At 42.6% G+C, this 24,515-nt stretch overlaps 2 protein-coding genes across 4 annotated transcripts in view; both read left to right on the forward strand.

Annotated features, from left to right (window-relative positions):
* LOC140316696 (protein MTSS 1-like) overlaps positions 1–16,477 on the forward strand; it is a 43,804-nt gene extending 27,327 nt beyond the window's left edge. The window contains exons 4-17 of one of the 2 annotated variants that reach the window (XM_072394627.1): positions 818–902; positions 1,812–1,903; positions 2,008–2,082; positions 3,329–3,340; positions 7,514–7,671; positions 7,884–7,991; positions 8,114–8,211; positions 9,589–9,853; positions 10,983–11,096; positions 11,471–11,716; positions 11,930–12,148; positions 12,803–12,962; positions 13,067–13,348; positions 13,655–16,477. In XM_072394627.1, coding sequence (XP_072250728.1) covers positions 818–902; positions 1,812–1,903; positions 2,008–2,082; positions 3,329–3,340; positions 7,514–7,671; positions 7,884–7,991; positions 8,114–8,211; positions 9,589–9,853; positions 10,983–11,096; positions 11,471–11,716; positions 11,930–12,148; positions 12,803–12,962; positions 13,067–13,348; positions 13,655–14,109 — 2,369 coding nt within the window. In that variant the 3' untranslated portion in view covers positions 14,110–16,477. The remainder of the gene's footprint in view (positions 1–817; positions 903–1,811; positions 1,904–2,007; positions 2,083–3,328; positions 3,341–7,513; positions 7,672–7,883; positions 7,992–8,113; positions 8,212–9,588; positions 9,854–10,982; positions 11,097–11,470; positions 11,717–11,929; positions 12,149–12,802; positions 12,963–13,066; positions 13,349–13,654) is intronic. The other variant, XM_072394628.1, reaches the window with a different exon arrangement.
* A 1,403-nt stretch (positions 16,478–17,880) lies between these two features.
* Positions 17,881–24,515, forward strand: part of LOC140316697 (transmembrane protein 65-like) — a 29,030-nt gene continuing 22,395 nt past the window's right edge. The window contains exons 1-2 of one of the 2 annotated variants that reach the window (XM_072394630.1): positions 17,881–18,203; positions 18,456–18,796. In XM_072394630.1, coding sequence (XP_072250731.1) covers positions 18,490–18,796 — 307 coding nt within the window. In that variant the 5' untranslated portion in view covers positions 17,881–18,203; positions 18,456–18,489. The remainder of the gene's footprint in view (positions 18,204–18,455; positions 18,797–24,515) is intronic. The other variant, XM_072394629.1, reaches the window with a different exon arrangement.

Raw genomic sequence — 24,515 nt, forward strand, 5'->3', positions numbered from 1 at the left:
GTTCCCCTGTCTGCCCACTATAAGTGCAAATTAACATGCACAGACATACATTCATGTAATGATCCCACAGAGACACTAACTTGTCGTACTGAGCAGCGAGACAATAGTTCTGTCAATCAATGCCAGGTTCTTGCTTAGGATTAGGATGCTTAGTTAACCTTTGTGTAGGAATCCAACACGGAGCCCGAGGATATTTACTAGGCTCCAGTTCCAACCTTCCATCGCGGTATCACTGTACTTTAACATAACTGCCAAAGTGCTTTTTTAGATTTTAGATATAAAGCAGTGAGTTGCAATCAGTGCATGAAGATGCATATTTTCAAACAGCAACAGCAAAATCAAATAAGGTTTTTGTTTAAGGTTTGCGCTAAAAGATTTTCTCCATTACCCATATAAGAGGAGATCCTACTGATTGATGCAGCTTGATCTTCACAGCAAACCGTTTGAGGGCTTCTAATTGAAAGTTAAATCCCCCAAAACAGAGTTAGTGGTTAATGAGAAAATGACACAATTGAATTTCTCTACTTATTTTTACTTTCATAGACATCAGAGAGGGGAAAGTCTGATAAATGTCTTTGGATGATGTTGCTTCTCGCTCTGCCCTGTTGTTTTTGAGTTCTGCTGCCATTTGGACCTTTTTTTTTCATGAAGTAGTTGAACCACTGCCAACACTTTCTGTGCTTCATGTTGTTTTCCTTTGGCAAGAGACGCCGGTTGAGTTGTTGATGTGTGAGATCTGAGATTTGCCTACGAAGATGAGTAGATGAGATTAAAAGATTGTTTATTCATTCATTCGTTCATTTCATGTATCTTCCAGGAGGCACTCGAGACATTGGATCAGCACTGACCCGGATGTGTATGAGACATCGCAGCATAGAGGCTAAACTCAAACAGTTCTCAATGTAAGCAATATTACACATTCAAAGTTCTTTCTTTGACCCAATCTGCTCTAACTAAATGGCTTATATTTCAGTTGTTGCCTCACCAAACCTCCATGTTTGGATATTTTGGGTGTATGGGTGACCAGCCTTTTGTCGTGGAATGCTGGGAAAGAGACAATCTGCCTGCAGCGCATGCATCTCAGTGAAGACGCACACACCAAAACCGTTGTCTCCCCACACCCACCCACAGGCTACAGACAAGGGGCTCATTTTTTTCTGTTGGCATTTCAGTAGAGATTCCATTTGGATCTCCATAGCAGGGGCTGTATACACGGGGGCTGTGATCACCAACCACCCACTGACACACACTTTGTGGAGATGTCTGCAAGAAGGAGAAGTCTAATTTTAGTGTGCACCAACACTGCAGCTGTCCACCTCTCACACTAAACCTCTAAAACACGTTCACATATATGTCTTGGAAGACGTACACAGTTGGGTAATGATTGGCAGACTTCACAGCGCAGGCCTCTTACTTCCTCATGACGCACGATCAGATGCAGACAGACTTTTTTTTTTCTCTCTCGCCCTCTGCCTGTTAATGATTGACACAAGATTACATGCCGTGCAAACAAACCAGACGGCGTGTTTTTGTAAGTTCTGCAAGTCTGAGAGTTACTTGCCTGTTTTTATTTGGGTAACAAACACAACCCTGATCTCCCTCACATTTTGTTCTTTATTTAAGTCCACATACTCTGAATAAAGCAAAGGCTTTGCCCTTTAACTCAAAGAACCAATGTTTCACCTCAAATTGACTGCTGAAGAACCCGAATAACCACTTTTTGTTTTTTAACTGTCCGAATATTTGATGCAATGAATCGAATTCTTCAGACTTGACTCGAAACAGAAATGACTTTAAAGGTGTTTTCACAGGTGCTTCCTGGAGGGTCTGATGAACCCTCTACAGGAACAGATGGAAGAGTGGAAAAGAGGTGTCAACACTTTGGACAAGGACCATGCAAAAGGTGGGATAAACAAGTGTAACCGCACACAGAAACAGTGACTGAACTCTATCAACTGTCCCTTAAAGCAGTTAGTTGACGTTCTTACTTTGTCTGTTTTTTAACAGAGTACAAAAGAGCTCGACAGGAAATAAAGAAGAAGTCATCTGACACTCTGAAACTTCAGAAAAAGGCGAAGAAAGGTAAAAAAAAACAACAACACAATGTTATTGTTGTGTAAGCAAAATAAGTCAGCCAAAAGCACACTCTGTTAATGATGGAGACAAGTTGAGGGAGCTTTTACTAACAATCTGATACAACCTCGCTAACATAGCTCATTATTTTTATTATGTAAGCATACAAATCTGTTCCCATAGAGATTAGTCATTTAACAGCACGGAGTATTTGACAGACTCATAGATAGACTCAATCAGAGATTTTGTTCAGATTGAATTCTTGGTAAGCCACACAGTTAAATGCTTACATCCAAAGCTAATCTGATGCTCTTTTTAGTAGCTTGGGGCTGTAATATTTCTTATTTATATTTATAATATTTCCCTCTGAACTCTGAAAGGTTAGTTGTGTTTCCACACAAAAATAAAAGGACCTCATCCACAGGTGAAACCCCAGCTGCTTTTACCTGCGTGTCCTATCAGGAGTATCAGTAGTTTTATTCATGTATTAGTGGATTAAGGAAGCCAGCACCTGTGAGAGAATGAAAATTGTGACAAAGAAAAAAATGTGTAGCTAAATAAAGGACTTGTGAGGAAAATTTTTGTCTACAGGGAAATGTGTGTAAATTGTAGCAATGAGATTTTCATTGGTCTACAGAAGCAAGTTTGTTCTGATTACATAGTGCAGATCTAGCCAGGCTAAACATTACCTTACTTGGATGTGCTGTTCTCTTGGCTCAAGATCTGCATACATATTTACCTAAGTAGAAAAAAAGAATAGTGTATACAAAGGATTAAAAATTGGATGACTATCCCTTTAGCTAGTTTTTGTTTTAAATTGGAGCCTTGCATTCCTGAAATTAAGAAATGTTTGGAGGGGAATAAAGCGCAAGAAACGTGCAGAAAAGATTCTGTAAACGGTAAATTACATGTTACTTTGTTAATCTAAATCATACCAGCTCAGTACCGTTAAAAAAAACGAAACCAGTCGCCACAATTCCCGTTTTGTGCTTCATCTCAGTTGGTATTTGTGACTCAGCATTACAGTATACTTATCGTATCAAATGATATCGGAAACATCGGAAAAAGAAACATTTAGTCGAACTGAAAGATTCCACAGTGCTTAAAGAAGCATCCAGACACACAGAGCTGCACATTCATATGATATATTAGTGTTTAGTGCTCGCAGTCTTTCAGTTGACATGGTTTTTTTTTTTTTCCTCTCCCTGTCCCCATGTGTTTTTGATTCCACCCTTCACCTTATGCTGCACTGCAGCTGATAATCTGGGTAAGTCAGTTTGTGGAGCGGACTCACTGTCCACATTGTTGCTTCTGCCGCAGTGTTTAATCAAGCATCTTGATTGCATTATAAAGTAGCTACTGTTGGTATTGATCTTTAGGTGTATATTGAATATGTGCTACATAATCTTTGCATGTTCCGGTTGATTCCATAGACATGGTCGCTGCTATTTCCAGCCTTATGTTCTGTATTCTGTGTTAATCTTTGATCTGCAGGTTTATTCTTAAGGGTATGAAATATCAGTATCATCCTTTCTACTTTGGCCTGCTCCACCCTCTGTGTTTTTTTTTCTTCTTTCTTTTTTTCTTATTCACAATCCCATTCAGTGTGTGTAGTTCTAGGTAAAGGCCTCATGTTGGTAAGCCCCTAAGAAATAAAAGCAACACTTTTCTTTGTGTCCAACTACATTGATGGACATGTTTTGCGAGCTGTAAACTAAATCATATGACTGAAATCAGACGATGGTGTTTGGACTGACATTTTTTCCATCAAGACTCATTGCTCACAAGAAGTTAAACTTGTTTTTGCAAACCATCAACTACATTTTTACAGCTTAATGCTTCGGACTCGGGATTTTGACAGCAGCAAAGGCATCGTCAGACTACATTCTTTCCCTTCTGACTAGCATCAAGTAACCTTTCAATATTTGGTCCCGGCTCAGAGAGCACTGACTTCAGGTATTGCTGGAGCCAACAGCTCAAACTGATACAGCTCAGCAGCACAATGGTCCTTCGCTACTCTATTTTAAAGGATTTGGTGAAAAGTCCTCCATCTTAAATGCTCAGGTAACAGGTGTAACAGGTGCCTTACCACACTATGGTCATCTGAAACGGCACTGAGCAGACAAAGCAGTGAAAGACAGCGCCTTCCACCCACCAGACATTAGGTAGTGCTGTGGTTAGCACAGAGGGTACCAGCTGCCCTAAAAAAAGATATTTAGCCGCCATCTAAATGTGAAATGTGTCTACATCAAAAGAGTTTGGTCAGTATTAGGGAAACTTGCAGTTAACTTTCAAGTTACTTTCATGAAAGAATTTTGGAGGGAATAGTGTTCAAACATCTTCTAGCTTAAGTTATAGCAGTACACATAACTGTGAATCAAATAGAAATAAACAACAGATTCAGGCATACTTCTTGAAGGAGCACTTCACTTTCTGAGAAGACACACCATCTGTGTGCTTATGTTAGTTAGTCATGATCTGATGTTTGATATCTGTCTCGTGAGAGTGTTTTTCTGACCTAAGAATCAGGCTGCACTTAGAAACGGCCTGTAATTGCATCTAAATGTAATCACTGGCCATGTGAAAGCTGGAGCAGTTAATCTTATTTGTGTTTCCACATGTACCTGCATGTGCAAAGACTGAGTTCCACCTCAGCTTCTTCACTGAAAACCCCAAACTAGTGTAGAATACGCTTGTGTCTGCCTTCTGTGCTAATAGAATTCAACATGGTGCTTAAGCTTCTCGGTTCAAACTGTGCAAATTGAATCACAAGGTTTGTTGCCATACTTTAGAGACACAGAACATCCACAGTCTGCTATCACATGCCATCTTGAAGTTGTAAAAATAATCTACTCTGAAGTCGGCACAAAAACTCCACAACATGTACGCATGTATGTAGCTGTCTCTGAACGCTGAAAATGCTCAGCAGTCCCTGAATGCAGATCTTCTGTGAACTTTGGTGTTTGCCTTTAGTTAAAGGCAAAGAGGAAGTAGCAATAATGTCCTTGTTGTTCCCACGGTTGCACAGATGGGCAGGTTTATAGCACCGAGACCCGGAATCACAGAAGCTTGGGTCCAGCACTAAAGCACACTCCAGCACTCTTCCTGTACCACAAGTGGAAAGTCGATGCTAGGATGCGACACACTATTGTCCCTGCAACTGTCTCCATTACTTCAACAAAATCTGTAACATCAACTCAGTGATCACGGCTTCTGGCTCAAATACTACATTTGTTTTCTGACTTATCATAATGTTTTGAAGTGGCTGACTTGAGTAAATCTGAATAATGAGAAAACAAAGAAAACATTTGGATTCCATCTGCCTCACACAAAGTACCTCACGGTCCGGCAGTGCCTTTCCAAAACCACTTTGGTTATGTTGAGAAAACAAATTGGCAGCATTTGAACTAGTGGGCGAAAACCAGAATTCAGTCTTCTCCCGACGAGACACCACAGCTTTCTTGGCTTTGGGGCTTGAGAAGCTGCTTTTCTTTGAGGCCAGCTGAATCCTCGAGTTTAAAGCACATGCTGTGTGTCAGGCCTTCAACTGTGCCTTACCTGCACAGCTGAGCCTGCTTTCACTCGGAGCTGTGTGCCGCTATCATGACATGCAGAGAGAATTCTAACAATTGGTTCACATTCTGCAATTACAACAGTTGGCAAGTTTATCCACTCTGCATCATAAATTATCTTTGCATTGTGTCTTGATAATGATAGCAATTGTTTTTACCACTAGTGATTTAACATAATTTCAAATGTCAACCCAGATTACAAATCACTTCCAGGGCAACGAGATGGAAAAAGATCTGGCCTGCAGGGACATCATTAATGAGTTTGGTCCTGCTGTGGAAACCAGACTAATGAGTGAGGCCTGTCGTAGCCGTTTTCAGGTTCAGTCGAACAGCCAGCGCTTCACAAACTCTTGCACAATGTAATTGTACACCAGTCTGCTCCCAAAGTTCCCTTTGGATCAATATGAGACTGAAAATATATGTTGCAGTTGGGCTTTCCAGTCAGGCTTCTACAGTCGATTTACTTCATCATGGTCTGTATAATGTAATATAGTAGGAGCTGTCATAAACGCTTGCATAACCCACATTCCTGTGAGTCGCAGCATTGAAGTCTCTCCACCAAGCACGGTAAATGGGTTCTCTACATATGGAAACTGGATTTGTCTTGGGTCTCAAACTGTTCCATAATGTTTTCTTTTCTCGTTTTTGATATGCTAGCATTTACATGTGGGCTTCAACCCATTTTCAATTTTCATTTTAATTCTAGTGTAGTTGACGGGTGGAGAGATGAAGACGTATAGATTCTCCTTTATATATTTCGTGTAACATTCGGACTAATTTGCATTTGAGGACGTGGGGACGATTAGCATTTGTTGCTCTCTTTGTTTCTTAGCCACTGATTTGCATGATGTGGGCCTTAGAACAAATGCCAGTGGAAGTCTCCAGTTTATCTTTGCCCAGACAGAAGACCAGACAGACAGACCACAGAGTTGATCACCAGGGGCCCAACCTTGATATATCAAAGTTAAAACCGTGTCTACATGTTTGTGCGGAGCTGTAGCTTAAGTGGTTAGATAATGCGTTTGAGGCCCACTGTATATCATACAGTCGTGGGCAGTCGCCAGCCTTCCTGCCTCCCTAAAGAACTCAAGAGGGCTTGATATGGCCTCAGGCAATCTTCTTTTAAATTCACGCACACGCAAATGGATGCAGCCACCCACATCTCTGCATTAACACAGCACAAAGACGAGCAGTGGATCACCTTGGGATTGTAAATGTTCTACTCTGGATTTCCATTTTTTTTTTTATCACGGCACACATCTCCGCCGCATGAGGGCCAGATGGTCTTGAAGGTACTTGCCATTCTAAAAGCTGACAGTCTTTCTGTCCTCTATTAAGAAACCTGCAGGATTTTAGGCTTTTGACAAAGAGAGAGGGGCAAAGATGGGCAAAATGTGTCTCACTTTTGACTGCCTCGTCACAACAGATGACATAAAAGAAGCCGTCTGAAGTTGACCCCTTCTGAACAAGAGACGGGAAACACTCGAATGACGAGAGCGGCCCTTCGTGCTGAGGCGATAGGCAAAAGCGGTGGAGACATTCAAATGACAAGATAACACAGAGAGAAGCAGTTACAGTTCGTGTCGACACCAGAAAGAAGTAGATCTGAGGATCAAAAACGCCGATTGCCACTCATTCATTGCTCTGTCGACGAATAGTTTGTGACGTTTCGTGTTTGTTGCTTTGTCATGAATATTCTTCTCGATATTTGTAAAGACAACTAAAGTTAGAACGTTTCTGTTTTACTGGTCAGGTTCATCTCGGTACCTTAAATGTGAAAAAATGTTTTGTTTCGTTTTGTTTGTCCTATCTTAAAAGATATGCACCGTTTGCATATGTATCTTTGTTTTTTTTCTTTTGTTTCCAAGGCCGTGGTGACATCCAGCCCCAGTTGGACAGCGCAATGCAGGATGTCAGTGATAAATATATTCTCCTGGAAGAGACTGAAAAACAGGCCTTGAGGAAGGCTCTCATAGAGGAGAGGCAGAGGTTTTGCTCCTTTGTAGCCATGCTGCGGCCTGTTGTGGTGAGTTTGCTTCCTGTTTAATTCCTGTTGCTTTCTTCTCTAATTGCCTTCATCACGTTTTAGTAAAACGCTCCGACGCTGCCGTAAAATAATGTTAGTTTTGACTATTGAAATGCTAAAAGGTTTGAATTGACAACATCCTACCACTCAAACTGGAACTATCGGGTATTATAGAAGTATTTTTTCTTTCTCCGTGTCCCTCTCTCTTGTAGGATGAGGAGATTTCTATGTTGGCAGAGGTTACCCATCTCCAGACCATTTCTGAAGACCTCAAGGCACTGACCTCTGACCCACATAAGCTTCCCCCTGCTAGTGAACAGGTGAGGAAAAAATATCAAAGAGAAATCTTCTGCATCGAAGACTATCTACTCCTTCATAGCTCTGTTTGCTACTTGTCGTCTTCACACTAATCGTTATGATGAATATTTCCCCTCTGTTTCAGGTGCTCTTGGACCTGAAGGGCTCGGACTATGGCTGGTCGTATCAAACCCCACCCTCATCCCCCAGCACCACCATGTCCAGAAAGTCCAGCATGTGCAGGTAAGCTCATGCGGCCAATCGTAAACCTCGTGTTTTCCAGTAACTGAAAGAGAGGCTTTGTCCCACAAATACACACTTACCTTCTGTAACCATAAAGCCTTTTGCAATCCACTTAAAAAAAGATGCCATAATAAAGACTAAATTGCTCCACTTGAAATGGTTTCAAGTCTCTTAAGAGGTAATAAGGATAAGAAACTGTATGAAGTGTCTGTCTGTCCCAGTTAGATGTTTAAAGTACTGTAAGCATTACATGTGGGATCCAGTAAAATGTGCAAATCTGTCATTTTATCCCCATCATTAAACATGAATCTTTATAAAAGGGTGAAAAACTGTTTTGCCCAAACCATTTCTGCCACCTAGTGGTCAAAATGACCTGGAATGATTGGCACATTTTTTGATTTTTGCACATGTATCTTTTAAGGGTGTCATTTTTGCTTCCTCTTTGGATTGCTGCTAACTTAAAAGAAAAAACACTTTAGACTTTAGACATCTCTTTGGTTTTTCACTGTTCAGATGTCGTCTTCTTCGCTCTTTTTGTCTCTTTGGGTGATTTTCATCAAACTCCCTTTTTGTTTTAAAGACAAAAACAAAATCAAATGTCTTGGTTGTTCACTGCTTTGCATCTGCCATCTGGGAATCTTTGTGAGTTCTGTTTTGGGATTGTGGGTGATGACTGTAACTGAATGTTCTGTCACGACGCCTCGCTAAACGGTAGCAGAGAATTTCAGTTCAAAACAAGCCGGCTTTTTGTCTCGGTTCTCTCATGATGCACATTCATTTTAAAGCTGTGGCTTCCTTTAAAACTAAAAGAATGAAATCCAGAAGTCACAGCGAGACCGCTGCTCTCTTTCAAAAACTTTGGACATAAAAAAAAACAACACCCCATTTGACGATGGGGTTTAAATGAATTTCTGCTGCATTATATTTACCCTCAGTCTGCTAAAGTCAGCTTTATTTTTTATTTTTTTTACATATTGTATAAATATATTCTAACAAAGGTTAGATGCTGTGTTTATGTTACTTTTGCTTTTCACAAGTGTTTTGAATGACTTCAGAGGCATGAAATTGGTGATTTCCTGCCTGTAAATATTGTCAGTGAGATTTTATGCCACTTATGTTGGTTTGATTGGGATTGGCTTCAGTCACTGCTCGCTGCATCTTGGTGTGCCGTGTTAATTGTTTTCCACCCTGTCTCCTCCACATCCCCCAATCCCCTGCCTTCATATCTTCCCTGCTATCCCCTGTTTTTATCTCCTCTTAATTCTCCCTCTTAAATCCATGATTTTGGGTGGACTTGATTCCCTTTACCCTCCCTGTTACTGCCAAACCTCTTCATCTGGGCCTCTCCTCGATCCCTGGCTTCTTCCCCTTTCACAGTAGTCTGAACAGCGTTAACAGTAGTGACTCCAGGGGATCCAGTGGCTCTCACTCTCATTCTCCTTCCTCCTCTTCTTCCTCCTCTTCCTCACACCACCTCTTCCACCACCACCAACCCCGCCATCGATACCGCAGCTCCACGTTACCCCAGCAGGCCCCAGCTCGGCTCTCTAGCATCTCTTCCCACGACTCGGGCTTCATTTCTTCATCACAAGACCAAAACACGTTGTCCAAATCATCCTCGCCGATGCCATCTGACACGAAGGTAAGGAAAAAAACCAAAACACAGACATCCACACTCATCCATGATTTTTGGATCCAACTCCCAGGCAAGTGAAGTGTTGCTAAGAGAGACAGTTATCTGGCAGTGGTCAAGTGTGTGTAATCCTGGTGAAGTCATTTCACTGCTGCTATTATAGCACAAATGTGCAGGAAATGAGTCTGCCTCCATTCTATCCCAGGGCAAAACAGGTCAGGCCCATCCTGCCAATAAAAAGTCAACCACTGTGACAGACTGCGGTTTGGCTAAATTTTGAGGCTTGATCATTCTTTCTGTTGTATTCTCATTAAATGAGTCACCATAAAATTACATGTTGCAGTGTCACCAGTATGTTTTACATGCATTAATTACACGTCTCCTCCAGCAGGTCTCATTCTGTTAGTTTAATCTAACCATCCGACATAGGTTGTGGGATAATTGTCAGTGAGACAGCCCAGGGGATTGTCTGTGTGGGGTTTGCGGTTTGCAATCAAACTGTGAGAGCAGCTGCAGTAGTTGAAGTTAACGTGCACGCCAGCAACCAAAGTTCCCCTGCCCAGAACACATTGGTGTAGTTAGGCTCCAAGTTTTTATGATGCACTGAAGGTGGTTTGGCAAGTCGATCCCTGACCCATTTACTGTATGGTCCTGGGAATCGGCCTCATTCTGGGTGTAGTTACAGTAGCTGATGTTTGAATGAGAACAGCCTTGCTTCTTATTCTTATAGATATCATGATTTCCAACTGATTCTAATGCCCACCATCTTACTAATGTTAGGAAGATAATCAAGGCCTTATTTGCTGGCCTGTCATATTAAATGAGAACTTTGAGCTTTTCACTAGCAAGGTCTACACCTAACATCACCGCTGTTGATGCTGGAGTGACTCTTCTCTCAGTGCATCTTCTCTACAGCCTCTTGAGTCTCTTGGCTGTACTTCTCACTAACTGCTGACAACTGTGGAAAAGTTGCCTCTGCTATCTAACAAACCAATTGCCCCTGCTTCTCTCTGTCTACCTGCTGACATGTCTGTCTTTCAATTCTTCCCCTCCATACGTGTCTGTCTGCCTTAACCCCCTCCCTCCGTCCCTCTGGTGTCGTTCCACTGCCCGCCTGCTGCTGCACTCTCTGTCCCAGCCTTGTCCCAGTTTCAGCTCCTCTGAGATGTCAGAGGCTGTGCAGCTTCACAATGACTGCAGCTCCCCCTCTTCTCCCGCTGCTGCTACTGCACCTGAGCACGCTACTGACAAGGTGAAAAACTCTCTTCCACCACAAATGCCATCAGCGTTTTCCTCACACTAAACCTCGAACTTGGGTATCAACTTTAGTCTAGTCACAGGAGTGTGAAAAGAACCAAAGAGCCACCTAACCTTCAAATTCCCCGCATCGGTTTCTCTGTTCAGTTCAGCGTTTTACCACCAAGTCCTCTGCTTTTTCTTTTTTTATGTTTATCAGTACAATTCCTTTTGCTGTGTTCCTTTGAGTGATTCATCCTCAGTGTTGTGTGATTGTGTTTTTATTTTACCACTCTTCATCATTTTAATGATTTATCCCATTGTATTTTTCTTTATTTTGTCTGCATCTGTTATCATCATCCACCCTCCCACCAACACGCTCACAACCAGCTGTCCAATGGTTTTGACCATTACAGCCCAGCGAGTTCCCCCTACCTACATAGCAATGGGGGTAGTTTAAGCTCAGTGTCAGGCACGGCCTTCCCCTACTTCCCTCTCTCCTCCACATCCTCCACCTCCACCTCGTGCCCTACTCGTTCATGGTCCCGTCCTGCCTCAGCCTTGCTGCCAGACTACCCCCACTACTGCACGCTGGGTTCCCTCATGGTGCCTTCATCACGAGTACCCAGCTGGAAGGTTTGTTAATCTCCTCAAACTTGATGATTGATGTCCATTCTTCTTGTCCACATTTTGTTCACATACATATCAAACACTTGAGCTCAACAGTTTTCTTTTACATTTCAGTAAAAGTCTCTGATTTTAAAGCTAGAATTAGAAGATTTTTACTCCCTCGGGATGAGAACATCAGAGAAACAAACATCTGATTTTTATTTTTTATCTTTTTAACAGGACTGGGCAAAGCCAGGGCCTTATGACCAGCCTATGGTCAACACACTGAGGAAGAAGAAAGACAAAGAGAGTCCAGCAGTGGTGAACAGCAATGGGAGTGTAAGCATTGGTAACGGTCCCACATCAGGCCAGGCCTCAATGTCAGCAACATCTCCAGCTGCGCTGCAAACACCAATTCAAGCGGAGGAGAAAAACAGGATCGCGCCTACACCTCTGAAGGTAAGTTTTCACTCGTTGGTTGGACCCCGTCGTCACAAAAAAGATGTCCTTGTTAAAGATGTCCGCTGTTCCTTGGCTGTTCACACATGCCATACTGAAACAGATCAGAATCAGTTTAGCGACAGCAGAGTCTTTGGTTCCGTGATGTCGGCTTGCCCTTATACACGTGTGCTTTAGCCCTTTTTCCCTCTGTTGCTGCCTCTCTCTCCAGCTCAGAAACGTATCGGCGGCAGATCAACTTCGATCTTTACTTTTTGCTGATTCTTTTTTTCTTTGTCGTTAGATTTCCAAAAGGAAACCTTAATACTTAATACAACTTAATAGTCAAAAATTTACTGAAACTACGGGCAAATTGTCACAAAACCTATTCAGTGATTATGTTCTGGGTTTCTTGGCAGTAACTGCTGAAGTTTTTTAACACTATTATTTTACATGTAATGACATATGTTGAATGTGAGCTTCGGGCTAATGTTTTTACAGTTACGGCATGTAGACAAAGTGAATAGCCTCCTCCTATAATGTTCTCCTTTAATGGCTTTAATGGGTTGCACCTAATGACTATAATGACTTTAACGAATTGTACCTGGCTGTTTTCAGACATGCTTTCAAAGAGCATTTTTTCCCCTTTGGTTGATTGCATCTGGTTTTGTCCAGGCTGGTGATATTGAGGCCCACGATGAACTGGCTCTGGTCCTGTCCAGAGGTCTGGAACTGGACACCCAGAGGTCGAGTAGAGACTCCATCCAGTGCTCCAGTGGCTACAGCACACAGACCAACACACCCTGCTGCTCTGAAGATACTATACCATCACAAGGTTACAATGCTGACATTTCTTTATTTTTACTTTTTTACTTTCATATCAGTAAAAACAAAGTTGCATCTTTTTAAATAATAAACAACTTTAAATTTTTCTTACAGTATCAGACTTTGACTACTTCTCCATGGCTGGAGACCAAGAGCAGGAGCAGCAGCAACAGCAGTCTGACTTTGACAAATCCTCCACCATCCCCAGAAACAGTGACATCAGTCAGTCCTACAGACGCATGTTCCAGACCAAACGGCCAGCCTCCACGGCTGGCCTGCCCAGCACACAGGCACCCTATCCTGGACAAGGGATCTATCAAGGAGGGCCCTATCCCCCCACACCAATCCACACAGGAGCGTATCAGTCTACTGCAGCTGGGTCATATCCTCCTACAGGTACAGACAGCACTGATCATATCACAAGTGTATACTGAAATAAATGTTGCTAACTTTAATCTGCTGGATGTTACGGGATCATTAGATATGAGGTTTATGATAAGAAAAGGCACCACAATTCATTTAACTATCCTCAGTCACTTTTGGGTCTCTTATTTGTGTCGGTAACAAAAGCCAGTTTATGATATAGTTAATATTTCAAACAGGCAATAGTTTTGTTGTCATTCGCATTTAATAATTACAGTTCAGATCAGAGATGTTATCCTAAAACCAACCCCCACAATGCCTCTGTTCCCGTTCCTACAGGCCATGGTCCAAATATTGTCACCCCTGGGGTTGCCACCATCCGCCGGACTCCCTCTTCCAAACCCTCTGCCCGCCGCTTGGGTTCTATGGGTGCAGGCCCCATTCCTATCCGCACTCCTGTGGTGCCCGTAAAAATCCCTACAGTGCCCGATGTGCCGGGAGCAGTTAATGGAAGAGGGAGTGCAGAGGAAATGGGAAGAGGAGGGGAAAGCCCAGATTCCCCAACGTTTGCAGGACCGGAGGACGCTGGCACACTGCCTGTGGTGTCCTGGAGCGGCCAGGCCTCCACCAACCCCCCCATCGTACCCTCACCCAATCAGCTGATCCAGCAGCACCAGGGAGGAAGAGAGGAGCCTGGGGAACAAGAGGAAGGAGACATGCTCATGGCCATCCGCAAGGGGGTCAAGCTCAAGAGGACCCTCACCAATGACCGCTCTGCACCACGCATCGCATGATGACATCATCACCAAGACAGGCAAAAGATACAAGAAGCATGTGACCTGTTTTCAGAAAGTTGGGGCTCCCCCCTGCAAAGCATTTGTAAATTTGGACAAAAGCTTTCGAACATGTTTTGCTCACAAGAGTGCAGTGTACAGAAAGAAAAGGCTCTTCATGCTGATAAGAGAAGTCTGTTGTACATAATCTACATTTCTCAGTTTTCACCTGAATCTTTCACCAAAAAGGCCGCTGACATTGGCACAAAAAAAAAAGAGACCGTAAATAGATGTGGTGTTGTTCATGCTCACATCTTCAAATTTGGCACTACGCCTCCGAAATGTAAAGCCAGGTTAAATGATTTATCAGTTTTTGTGGCAACTTGTGTTCTTGAGTTAACTGAGCAATCATCCGAGCCATTATGAGCACTTGGAGAAGACCCAACAGAGGATTTCATCCAAAGCACTGAAATGTAGATATGTCTGCAGCTTTGGGCCTTTCATAGGCGTCGTGACTTTTAAAACATTAGGACAGGCTTTTTTGAGTTGAACGGGAAGAGTCACAGCGCCGCTTTGAAACCTCTGAACTGTACAGACTTCCTTTTCTGAGGCATGTTCTTCAGAACATTATATATCAGTCCACTGAGCCGGAGTGTGACCAACACAGAGGGCTACTACAAGGCACGAGGACTTTGTGTTGCAGCATGTGTTTCGCCCACATCGGGGTTGTTAAATACTACAGTGTGAAGTGTCAAGAGGGGACATTGATAGAAACTGTAAGTTGTGCCCGGATTGCTTTACATGTTTTAGTATTTCCACAGTTTGTATATGATTTTGCACATCTCAGCTGATGAGGAGTGTGTTGGTGCTTCTCGTTCTTGGCGGCTCCACTTTTCTCTCTCTGTTCCCTCAGAGTGCCAAAGTCATTCGGTTTCACAGCTCTAAATAGGATATATTGATCAGCTTCCTACACTGAACTGATACGTGAATCAGTTCTACTGTCATCGGGGGTTTTTGTTTTTTTTTTAATTCTGCAAACTACATGCGTTTTGTAGAACTTCTCGATGTTTTTTTGTTCAAACATAAGCCCCTTCTTTTGTGACATTCATTAGCCATTTTACATCTTTCTAAATGTTGATTGCTCGTGGTATTACTAATAGACGCCAGTGTATGGATGAGGCGCCGTGTCAAAGCACAATAGTAATCCGTTGAATGAGTATGCTGGTGTCCTTTTAATCAGCTAGATTTGTACGACTGTGTCTTCTATCTTTGTTTTCATCTTCTGTGAAGCTTTCTGTGACAAGTCCCGTGTAGCGTTACTCTAAAAAAAAAAAAACTAGGGAGTTGCATCAAAATCCATTGTGTAATATAAGAAATTTGTTGATCTATCCATTATAATGATGTCTCTGAATCTGGACAGTAGTATGATTCTGGGATATGAGGCTCATCATCAGGCAGCAGCATAAGGCAATAAGCTAAATAGACTAGTTAGTGTCACTGAGTTAAAGTCTGCATTTGATTTGCATTTCAGTTTAAGCACTGTGAGACTGTGTCTACTACAAGATGTAAGAAAGTGTAAATATTATTTAGCATTATAGATTAGTCCAGGAAGTCACGTTTTTAATTTATTTTCCTTTTCAGTGTTTAAATCTCATCTTTCCTCTCAGCCCATCTATTTTTATACTTTGGATAAAATGTCAGAATATAGTGGCGGTTTATTTTTCCCACAGCGAGGCTCTTTATTTCACACAGCTGCAGATATCGCGCGGAGTTGCTGGCCTGCATTCGGGCGGGAGTACGGAAGCGGGGCCGTTTAAAGTTGATGGAATGTTTGCTTTTCGACTTGCGTCAGTATTATGAGTTAGGATTTTGGAATTTTGCAAAGCTGCTCGCGCTTCAGTTTCAGATCACTAACAAATGTACATTTTGCCCTGAGTGTGTAGGAAGTGACCACTGATCTGCTTGTACACCTTTGAACTGAGACTGGACAGACCAAAAAACATACAACTCAAGTTTGCTCGAATGAATAACGACACACAAACTGCTCCCTGAAAATGGATGAATTGAAATGTTCCTTTTTTTCTCATTTGTTTTTTGTTTTTTTGGTCCACATATCTAAAACGTATATTATCAACTTGTAATTCCCATATTTAAATTGTTAGCATAAATATCTATATTGCCAAATGTCAGTATATCCTATAAATAAGAAATTTATAGTTTGTGAAGTTGTTTTCTAGTTTAGTTTATTTCTCATTTTCCTCAATGAGAGAGTTGACCTCTCTGCCAGTCCTTGTATAGTTCAGGCTATGATGCAGTTAGCTTCAGGAAGTAAAAGTTGTTATTTTTCGTGTCCTGACAGCTTTAGCAGCATAATTAAAAAATATATATATATATATGTATTCATTTTTGTTTTAGACTGGTTTTTCAATCTACACGAGTGAGCAATTAATGTGTCAAAAATGAGCCCCAAATCTACGACCAGACTGCCTTCCTCGTGGTAAGAATATTGTTTTCTTTTACAGGCCTGAAACAAATGTCAAGGTTCATTTGTCCTGAACACATTTGATTGGCTAAATCAATCCAATGTTGGCAGATCTGACCACATAGACTCTCTCCTCTGTGCTGTGTTTGGATGTTGTGCTGCTCTCCATCCACATTAATTTCGACAAGTCAAATCGGATAGGAAGTCCTCACTTGGACATTTGTGAGCAGAGCACAAACACGCTATAATGCAGCTCTGTAATGCGTGAGGAATGTTGCGTCTTCATCGAGGTTTGATGTGTCACAATGTGCAATCGGTTGATATTTTACAGTTAAATACCAATTTATTCCTTACCAAATTGTGAGGAAAATCAATAAGCATAAACCTTGTCTGGGAAAGTAGGAAATGATGTAATTAAATCAGAACCCTAACCCAAGAGGAACCATCTTAACTTTTCTCAGCTTTTCACCTCTCCAGGTTGTTAGTACTTGCTTGCATCTGTTATATTGAGAGAAGAAGAAGAAAAATCAATGAGGACTGAGATTAGCAGCCCTCAGTTTTAGTTAGATCGCCACAAAGGACGTGCTTGGTTGTGGCCAACAGAGGCCGCCCTTAGCAAAGTACCATGACCAAGTTTGATCTTCCACTCTGACAACCCTTCACTCCCCTCCACGCCGTCGCCGGAGACCTGAAAACACTGCCGATAATCAACGAAACATTCTCACCGTTTCACATGAGATTTAATTTAGGAGTAAAATAAAACACCCCACATTCTTATTACTTTAACAATCAATAATCAAGCAAACAACTTCCACATGGTGTCATGTTTCCTTTGGGTGTGGACTCTGGTCTGGCTGAATGCTCCAAATACCCCTCGTGCATCTAGCAGAGAGACAGACACACGCCCAGGTGACACACACACACTCATCTCCTCCAATAACCCTGTAAACTATCATAAATTGTAGCTGGCGCAGTGCATATAGCTGCTGCAGGAAAATTGCTGGGCCACAACCTAACCTGATTCTCTCGTCTGCCATGTATTGCCACGAAATGCCACAGGCTGTGGTTTTCAAACCGAGCCTCATGATGCCGGACTGAACACAGCCTGGGTTAATCACGTGACCGTGGTAAAAAAGATGCCACCCGTGTAGCCACAGCAGCCACACTGCAAAGGTAACAAGTAAATTTAGACTATATCAACCTATCCCAGCTCTATTGTACAGGGTCAGATGCGTATTCACGTCGTCACGACAGACGTAGTACAGCGTTAGCAAAACTGTCCATACAGTTGTGGATGAAGTGTACGTCTCTCGGTGCCGTCAGAGCTACGCACGGAGGAAGGGAGCGCTGCCATTGGAACACATTTTCGGGGTTGCTGGCCGCTTAAGAGCCCTCCTACCCGCTTCACACCATCCTGCCAGCCAGAGGTTACACCAAACCGGACAACGCTCGCCAAAATGTGAAATGTGTACAAATACAGCAGCCTTTTAAATGTTCGAGCTTTCTGCGCGACTGTGTGTGAGCTGTCCGCGCGAGTGAAGAAGCGCGTGAGCCGGAGCAGCTGCCGCATTTACCGAAGCTTCTGTCGTAGGGTGTCGGACGGGACAGCCGGGCATCGACCGAGGTACGTCCTGTGAGTCAAGTTGCCGTTTTTTTTCCTACTTTTCGTTTCCCAGGCTGGTCGTAAACTTAGCAGGGTGTCCGTGGATAACGTGTCTTTAAATTGTTGGGCTCGTGTTGGACTCTGTTTCCTGCGACCGATGTCCACCGATTAATTCAAATTATAACGCAGTAATTCAATTAAACGTCATGTCATGTGGTTTAGGTAAGAGCACGCTCTCGGCGGTGATAACCGGGCCTTGTGTCGCCCACTGTTCTCCATCAGGTTCCCGGCGTTTTGCTCTACCCTCATCCCTGAGATGCTGCCCTGCCTGCGAAGCGTCCTGCGGCCTGCCTTCTCCCTCACATCCGGGAGTGGGCTGGCCAGAGCCGGGCTCAGAAACCACCAAACACCCGCTGTTGCATCCCCGGCGCGGTTCGCCTCGGCGCCCCCGCTCGCCACGCTGGTGCAGCGATGTTACCTGGGCACACACCCCATGAAGGAGCCCGTGGAGCCCCTCAACTCGTCTCGCGGAGCCAAGGAGTTTATTTATAGCCTTCATCCGTCTGAGCGCACCTTTCTGCTGCGAGAGCTGCACAAGTTCGAGTCCATAGCCATTGCTCAAGGTAGGTGGTGTATTAAACTGATACATGCCACAAGAAGCGGTTACATAAGATTACAGCCTGTACGTTGGGTGAAATTGCAGTTCACCCAGTCTGTATTTGTAACATATTTTACCCATAAATCATGGCTTAACATGAACAGTCAGGACGTCATCAGATTATAACATTTTTATTCCGTTATGTCTGTTTTTTTTCCTTTCTTTCTAGCATTTAAGAGCTTAAACAGAGCATTTGATTATTAGACTTATTTTTAGCACCAAAGGTATCACTGAAAACTTAAAATAAAAAGCACCTGCCAGCATGAAGGCACAGGCAGCCACAAGATCAAATAACATGAGGTGTTGACGTTTGGGTGGTTATGTTGTTTTAATAGAATTTTAATGTTTTGAAGCATGATTTAGGTCTGGGAGGCTGCAGACTGTTAGAAAAAGTCTGAAAAGGTAATTTTAAAAAAAATCAGGGTTATAGTTCTTTCATGAGAGGAGCTTTTTAATGCCCAAGTGATCCCTCATCTCCCTGTTTGTGGAGAATCTAAAAACCAGCATCAGTACTGTTGTCTTTAAGATGATCTCTCTGACCCAGCATTTTTGGAATAATTGCAGGGTAATTGTGAGATGGATGCCTGAATAGTTTTCGTAAACGTGTCGGTACACTTGCCTGTCTTTTGCCTTCACGTTTCGTCCATAAGCCCGCAGCGTGTATGCAGAGCAGCATGGCGGTGCAGTGGTGATCACCTACATCAGAAAGTACAACAGAGTTTGAGCCTGCTGGTCAGTGTTGGCCTGTGTATGTGGAGTTGCACAGGTTTCACTCCAGATGCTCTCAGGTTTCCATGCCAGAGGCATTTGAGGTCATTTGATGAATCTGAATTGTTTGTGTATTAGCCCTGTGATGGACTGCCAGCCCGTCCAGAATGGATGCAGATGATGGATGGCTGTATTGTCTTTCTGTTGGACTAGCACAATATCAGATTAGTATCTGCCACTATCTCTGAGTCTGCAGGCTTCTTCCTTCTTTCTCTTTTCATACTTCAGTGCCTTATAAGTCTGGTGTTTTGGCTTTTGGGTTAGAATCTTGTCCTGTGGTAGAACGGTGACATCTCATCTCTGCAGATGGGAGAAAAAAAAAGTGGTTTGATATGCTCCAGTCCCCCGAAGAAGAGTGAGTGGAAAGAAAAAGAATAAATGTAATTCACAAAAAAAGATTACCTGAATATATCTGACAAGATGTTACTTTTTCATATTCTTTCTTTTAATAAAAGGAATATAGTTTACATGTTACCAGGCAACATGATATTACACATTTCTAGATCAAGTCGGGAACTCAGACCTGTCTAGTCTTCAGTGAGTAAGTAATTGGAAATCACTGGCTTGCAGGAGAAAGAAGTCAAGCAGTGCAGAAGAGAACAGAGCGGGGGGGGGACAAGGAACAACAGGAGTGATTATGAGGAGGCTTTATAGGGTCTGAGCCTGTCTGGGTGACCTCAAACTCTCGTCACCATTACATTCCTCTCCGGTGGTAAAGCGTAGGGTCGATACTCTCTCAAAAAAAAAAAAAAGCTTTATTGATTAGCTTTGTGTTTGATTCCTGTCAAGTTGTGGGATGTTCTGTCTAAGGAAAACCAACATGTTGTCATTGTGCCTTTCACCCTGTCAGTGATGCGTTTAAATGATATAAGAATGCAAGCGTCGGATCAAATGCTGTAAGCCCCACATGGAGGAAACAAATAAAGTTCAGTCACTGTGTTCCTGCAGCGCTGCAGGGAAGCGTTTTCAGTGGAGCTTTGTCTACGCTCCTCTCACATGATGAGCAAATGATTCTCCCCTTAGTCGCTTCAAGCATCTTTTCAAGTAAATTATTCTGTAAATTTCCTCTGATGGCATCTAGAAATTCATACCTTCATTTAGAGTTTTTTTCTGAGCATCACGTCCTGTTTTCTAGAGACAATAACTTGTTGCACACGCACCCAAGGCTTCTTTAGAGCATGTGGCAACAGAGTGCAGAATGTTGAACATACATGCATCCACTGCTATGAATAGTCCGTGTCGCTGTACAGTATAAGCGGCTCGGAATAACGGGTAGCAATCACACGCATAAATCACTGCCCCGGCTGACATTGTTCTTAATAACAGTTTAATCCGTCGCATGGTTTACCCTGAAAGATTTATTTGCTTCAAGTGCGACTCTCAACAAAAAGCTGACCTCGGGAGTGGTTTAGGAGGAAAAACTCGTCCCTGAAGGAGAAGAAAGGCAGACGGAGGGGGAGCTTGAGAGCATCAGAGACTGGAGACAGGCTAAGTGACAGAGCAGGTGAAGAAGGACTCTGGCCAGGTTGGTGTCTACTGGTCAAGGTGAGCAGTCAGAAGGATGGATGAAGGTATGGACAAAAGCTGTGGCTGAAGCTGAGGTAGTACCACGCAACCAGAGAATTATCCCGAGAGCGTCTCGCTGACAGTGACTGTGTGTTAGCATCGTGTGGCAAAGGCTGGAGCAGGATGATGCAGAAGTTGATGAAGCACAGGTGTACCAGCAGCAGGTCCCAGGAGCAGAAGGGAGTGGCAACAAACACACGGGGAACACGGGGAACAGGAGGGAAAGGGAAGCAAAGTAGAGGAAATACAGGGTTCCTGTCATAAGCAACTGCTGTTGTGCTGATAAACTTCTTACTTTGCCAAAAGGAGTTTTGGAGAGAAAAACGGAACGAGTAAAGGGCTGCGTGATGTCGGAAAGCAACATTACAATGTTCACTTTTTCTGCAACACATGCATTGTGATATTAAAATGGACAGTGCATGTGCAAATAAAAAGCATCATTATGATGCCACTCTTTATCCAGTCCAGGAAAGGTCAGTATTCATCGTGTAAGGATGTTTTAAGGTGATGAAAATGATGATGAACAACAGTTTTACTGCGACGCCTTATCTCGAGGCTCCAGTTCCAAGACACCGATGATAAAGTGCATTTATGATTAATGTCACCGTTCACTGTCTCTGTGAACAAACAATAAAACGAATATAATGTTTGGATCTTATGTCGAACAATCTTCTCCCGTTTAATGTTCATGGAAACCATGGATCGTGTGATTCTTCCCTCCTACATTAAGCAGTTGCAGCATGACATGCCTGTTGCACATACCTGCAATGTCGTGTCAGCGCTGCAGCCTCCGTGCTGCCCTAAAACGGCCGCCTCCCTCTTTTTGCAGGGATCATAATTCAGTCTCCTCGAGGGCTTGCGTGAAAAGCATAAATGAAGAAGCCCTTTCCCTCCATGTCCATGTGCACCTGCAGTAGATCGGCCACATACAGGCCTGTGTTTATAATGCTGACAGCAGTGACTTCAGAGGTGGTGGCAATGGTGATGAGAATGATGATGAGATCGTGTCTGATGATTATCGATCAGTTCTTTTCTAAACAGATCGGAACTGAAACTGAATGAATATATATATATATATATATATATATATAATATGATAACTGCATGAATTGGTATATCAGTAATTGCATAAAAAAACAGGACAAGATTATTACAACTGTTTATTTAATTTATAAAATTAGGCATAAATTGAGGACAATAGATGTCTAGTTCAATATTTATCTTGATATAAATGAGAAATTTAATTATTTGACTTATTTAACTTTTATTTCCCTTTATTTATTAATTCATCAACTTCAAAACTAATTAATTACTTTTAAAAATATTTATAATCTTTGCCTACACACCCGTTTAATGGGATGTTCCATCAATCGATGGACTGATTGATTTATCTCCCTCTTCCTATTTTGACCCCATTTATTTCTCCCACAGTATTGATGCCTGTTCGTGCTCCTCACATTTTTTAATTATTTAATCACTTTTTTATTTACTTATCTTTGATTTCCAGGGATTAAATGATTTCCAGAGAACCAGCTCGTATCTTGGCTGACTCTCCTCTCCCCTCCTTTAGGCGTAGTTAGCTCCTCTCTGATGTTATACGATGTGTGTATCTGTCTGTATCCGAATATAAATTGGGAATTTCACAGAGCTGCCGACCCAACCTTCTCAAGGCATTTCCACGCTCGCTGATCCTAATAGCTAATCATTATTTTCCTGTCAAATGTGGCTGATTGCATCCTGAGCACATGCTACGAGCCATAATCATTCTGTAGGATAAATGGTGAGCAAATAGCTCTTAATACCTCATGAGACACAGGGACTTTCATAGAACACCCTCCGTCAGCCAAAAATAAAACGTTGCAGTGATCTTAAACCGCTGGAATGAGAAAACCTTGACTCAAGATGAAAGGAAAGGCTGCTATAAGTTTGAACAGTGGTTGTTATCAGGAAATATGAGCTTTCATGAAAGCTGGCATTAATGAAAGTGATGCACAGAGGACATCCCGTTTCCTCTGCTCTCACCTGTGAAGCCTGCCTGGCGGGAGCTTGATGACATCCTCACCTTCATGCTATAAAAACCCAGAGGGATTCTCTTACCTGCTCCATATGCAGGCTGCTGACAAGCTGAATCAGTACTTTGCTGTCAGGAGGAGGGGGGAACTTTTGACAGACTTATCAACATCCGTCATCATTCCACCCTCAGGCTCCTGAAGCCAAACCCTTATTTTTTTCTGCATTCGCATTCAGAGCTGAACGGTAAGGGTCCTGGATAGCTGCCCATGACTGAAACGAGCTGACATGTCTGTGTGCTGGGCGGTGAGTTAATGGAGTGCACTACAATAGATTCCTGTTGGTGCTCAGGCAGATTTACTAAGTGCATCGTCCTCTGTTCTGGACTGTGCTTTTGAATCCAATTACAAAGTGCCTGCCTCAAAAAGATAAATACATAAGATATATGTGCATTGTGTGTGTGTGTGTGTATGTATATATATATATATATATATATATATATATATATATATATTATTTGGTCACGAGTTTCTACACAAATTGAAATCTGTGCTCATGCTAGACCCTCTTTAATGAATGTTTTTCTACCAAGGGAAGCACATAAACACAGTGATCCCAATCACCCCTGCTTTCCATTGTTCCAGCTCCTACCAAGTAAAAAGAGACACGAAACTCAAGATTCAGGAACATTTTTTGTTTCAGTAGAGCACAATGACTCTACAATGACTCTATTGAAGCCCAACATAAGTTTTTAAGCGCCTTATCACTCGGACTTTAAGCGCACAGCCCTTTTATAGTCAGCCAGAAACATAGTTAGCATTTTATGTCTCTTTTTAGACGTGATTTTTCTAATGGCTTCCATGTCAACATTGTGGAAGTCCTCTGGGAGAAATCCCACTTTAATGCCAGAAATGATCCCACAAGTCATAAATAATTTGAGTTCTGATCAAAAGTTTATTCCATCTGGCAGTGGTGTGGCACCACGGCATTGTTTGCCAATCAACACACAAACCAGGAAGAAGAAATCGCTTTATACTCTTTGAGTCAGTGAGTTTAGTCGTCGCTGTCGTGTCGTGACTGTCTCACAATACCGCAAAAAAAAGTCAAGGAGACATCAGATACCCACAGGTTTAGCTTTAGGAGCAGTGTGTAGGATTTAGCCTTGTTAGAACTGATGAGTTCCCACTTAATTTTCTGAAGTATCACATCAGAAAAGTATGATGGAAACGGCATAATTCACATTAAAATCACCTGATTCGCACAAATGAAAATACGCTCGCTGGCGCCGGGTTTTGGTTGATTCGAAAGGGATGGAAACAGCTGTGTTGTGGCGTTTTTTT

Source organism: Leuresthes tenuis, unplaced genomic scaffold (genome assembly GCF_036924035.1).
Source record: "Leuresthes tenuis unplaced genomic scaffold, fLeuTen1.0.hap1 SCAF_10, whole genome shotgun sequence".
Classification (NCBI taxonomy): Eukaryota; Metazoa; Chordata; class Actinopteri; order Atheriniformes; family Atherinopsidae; genus Leuresthes; species Leuresthes tenuis.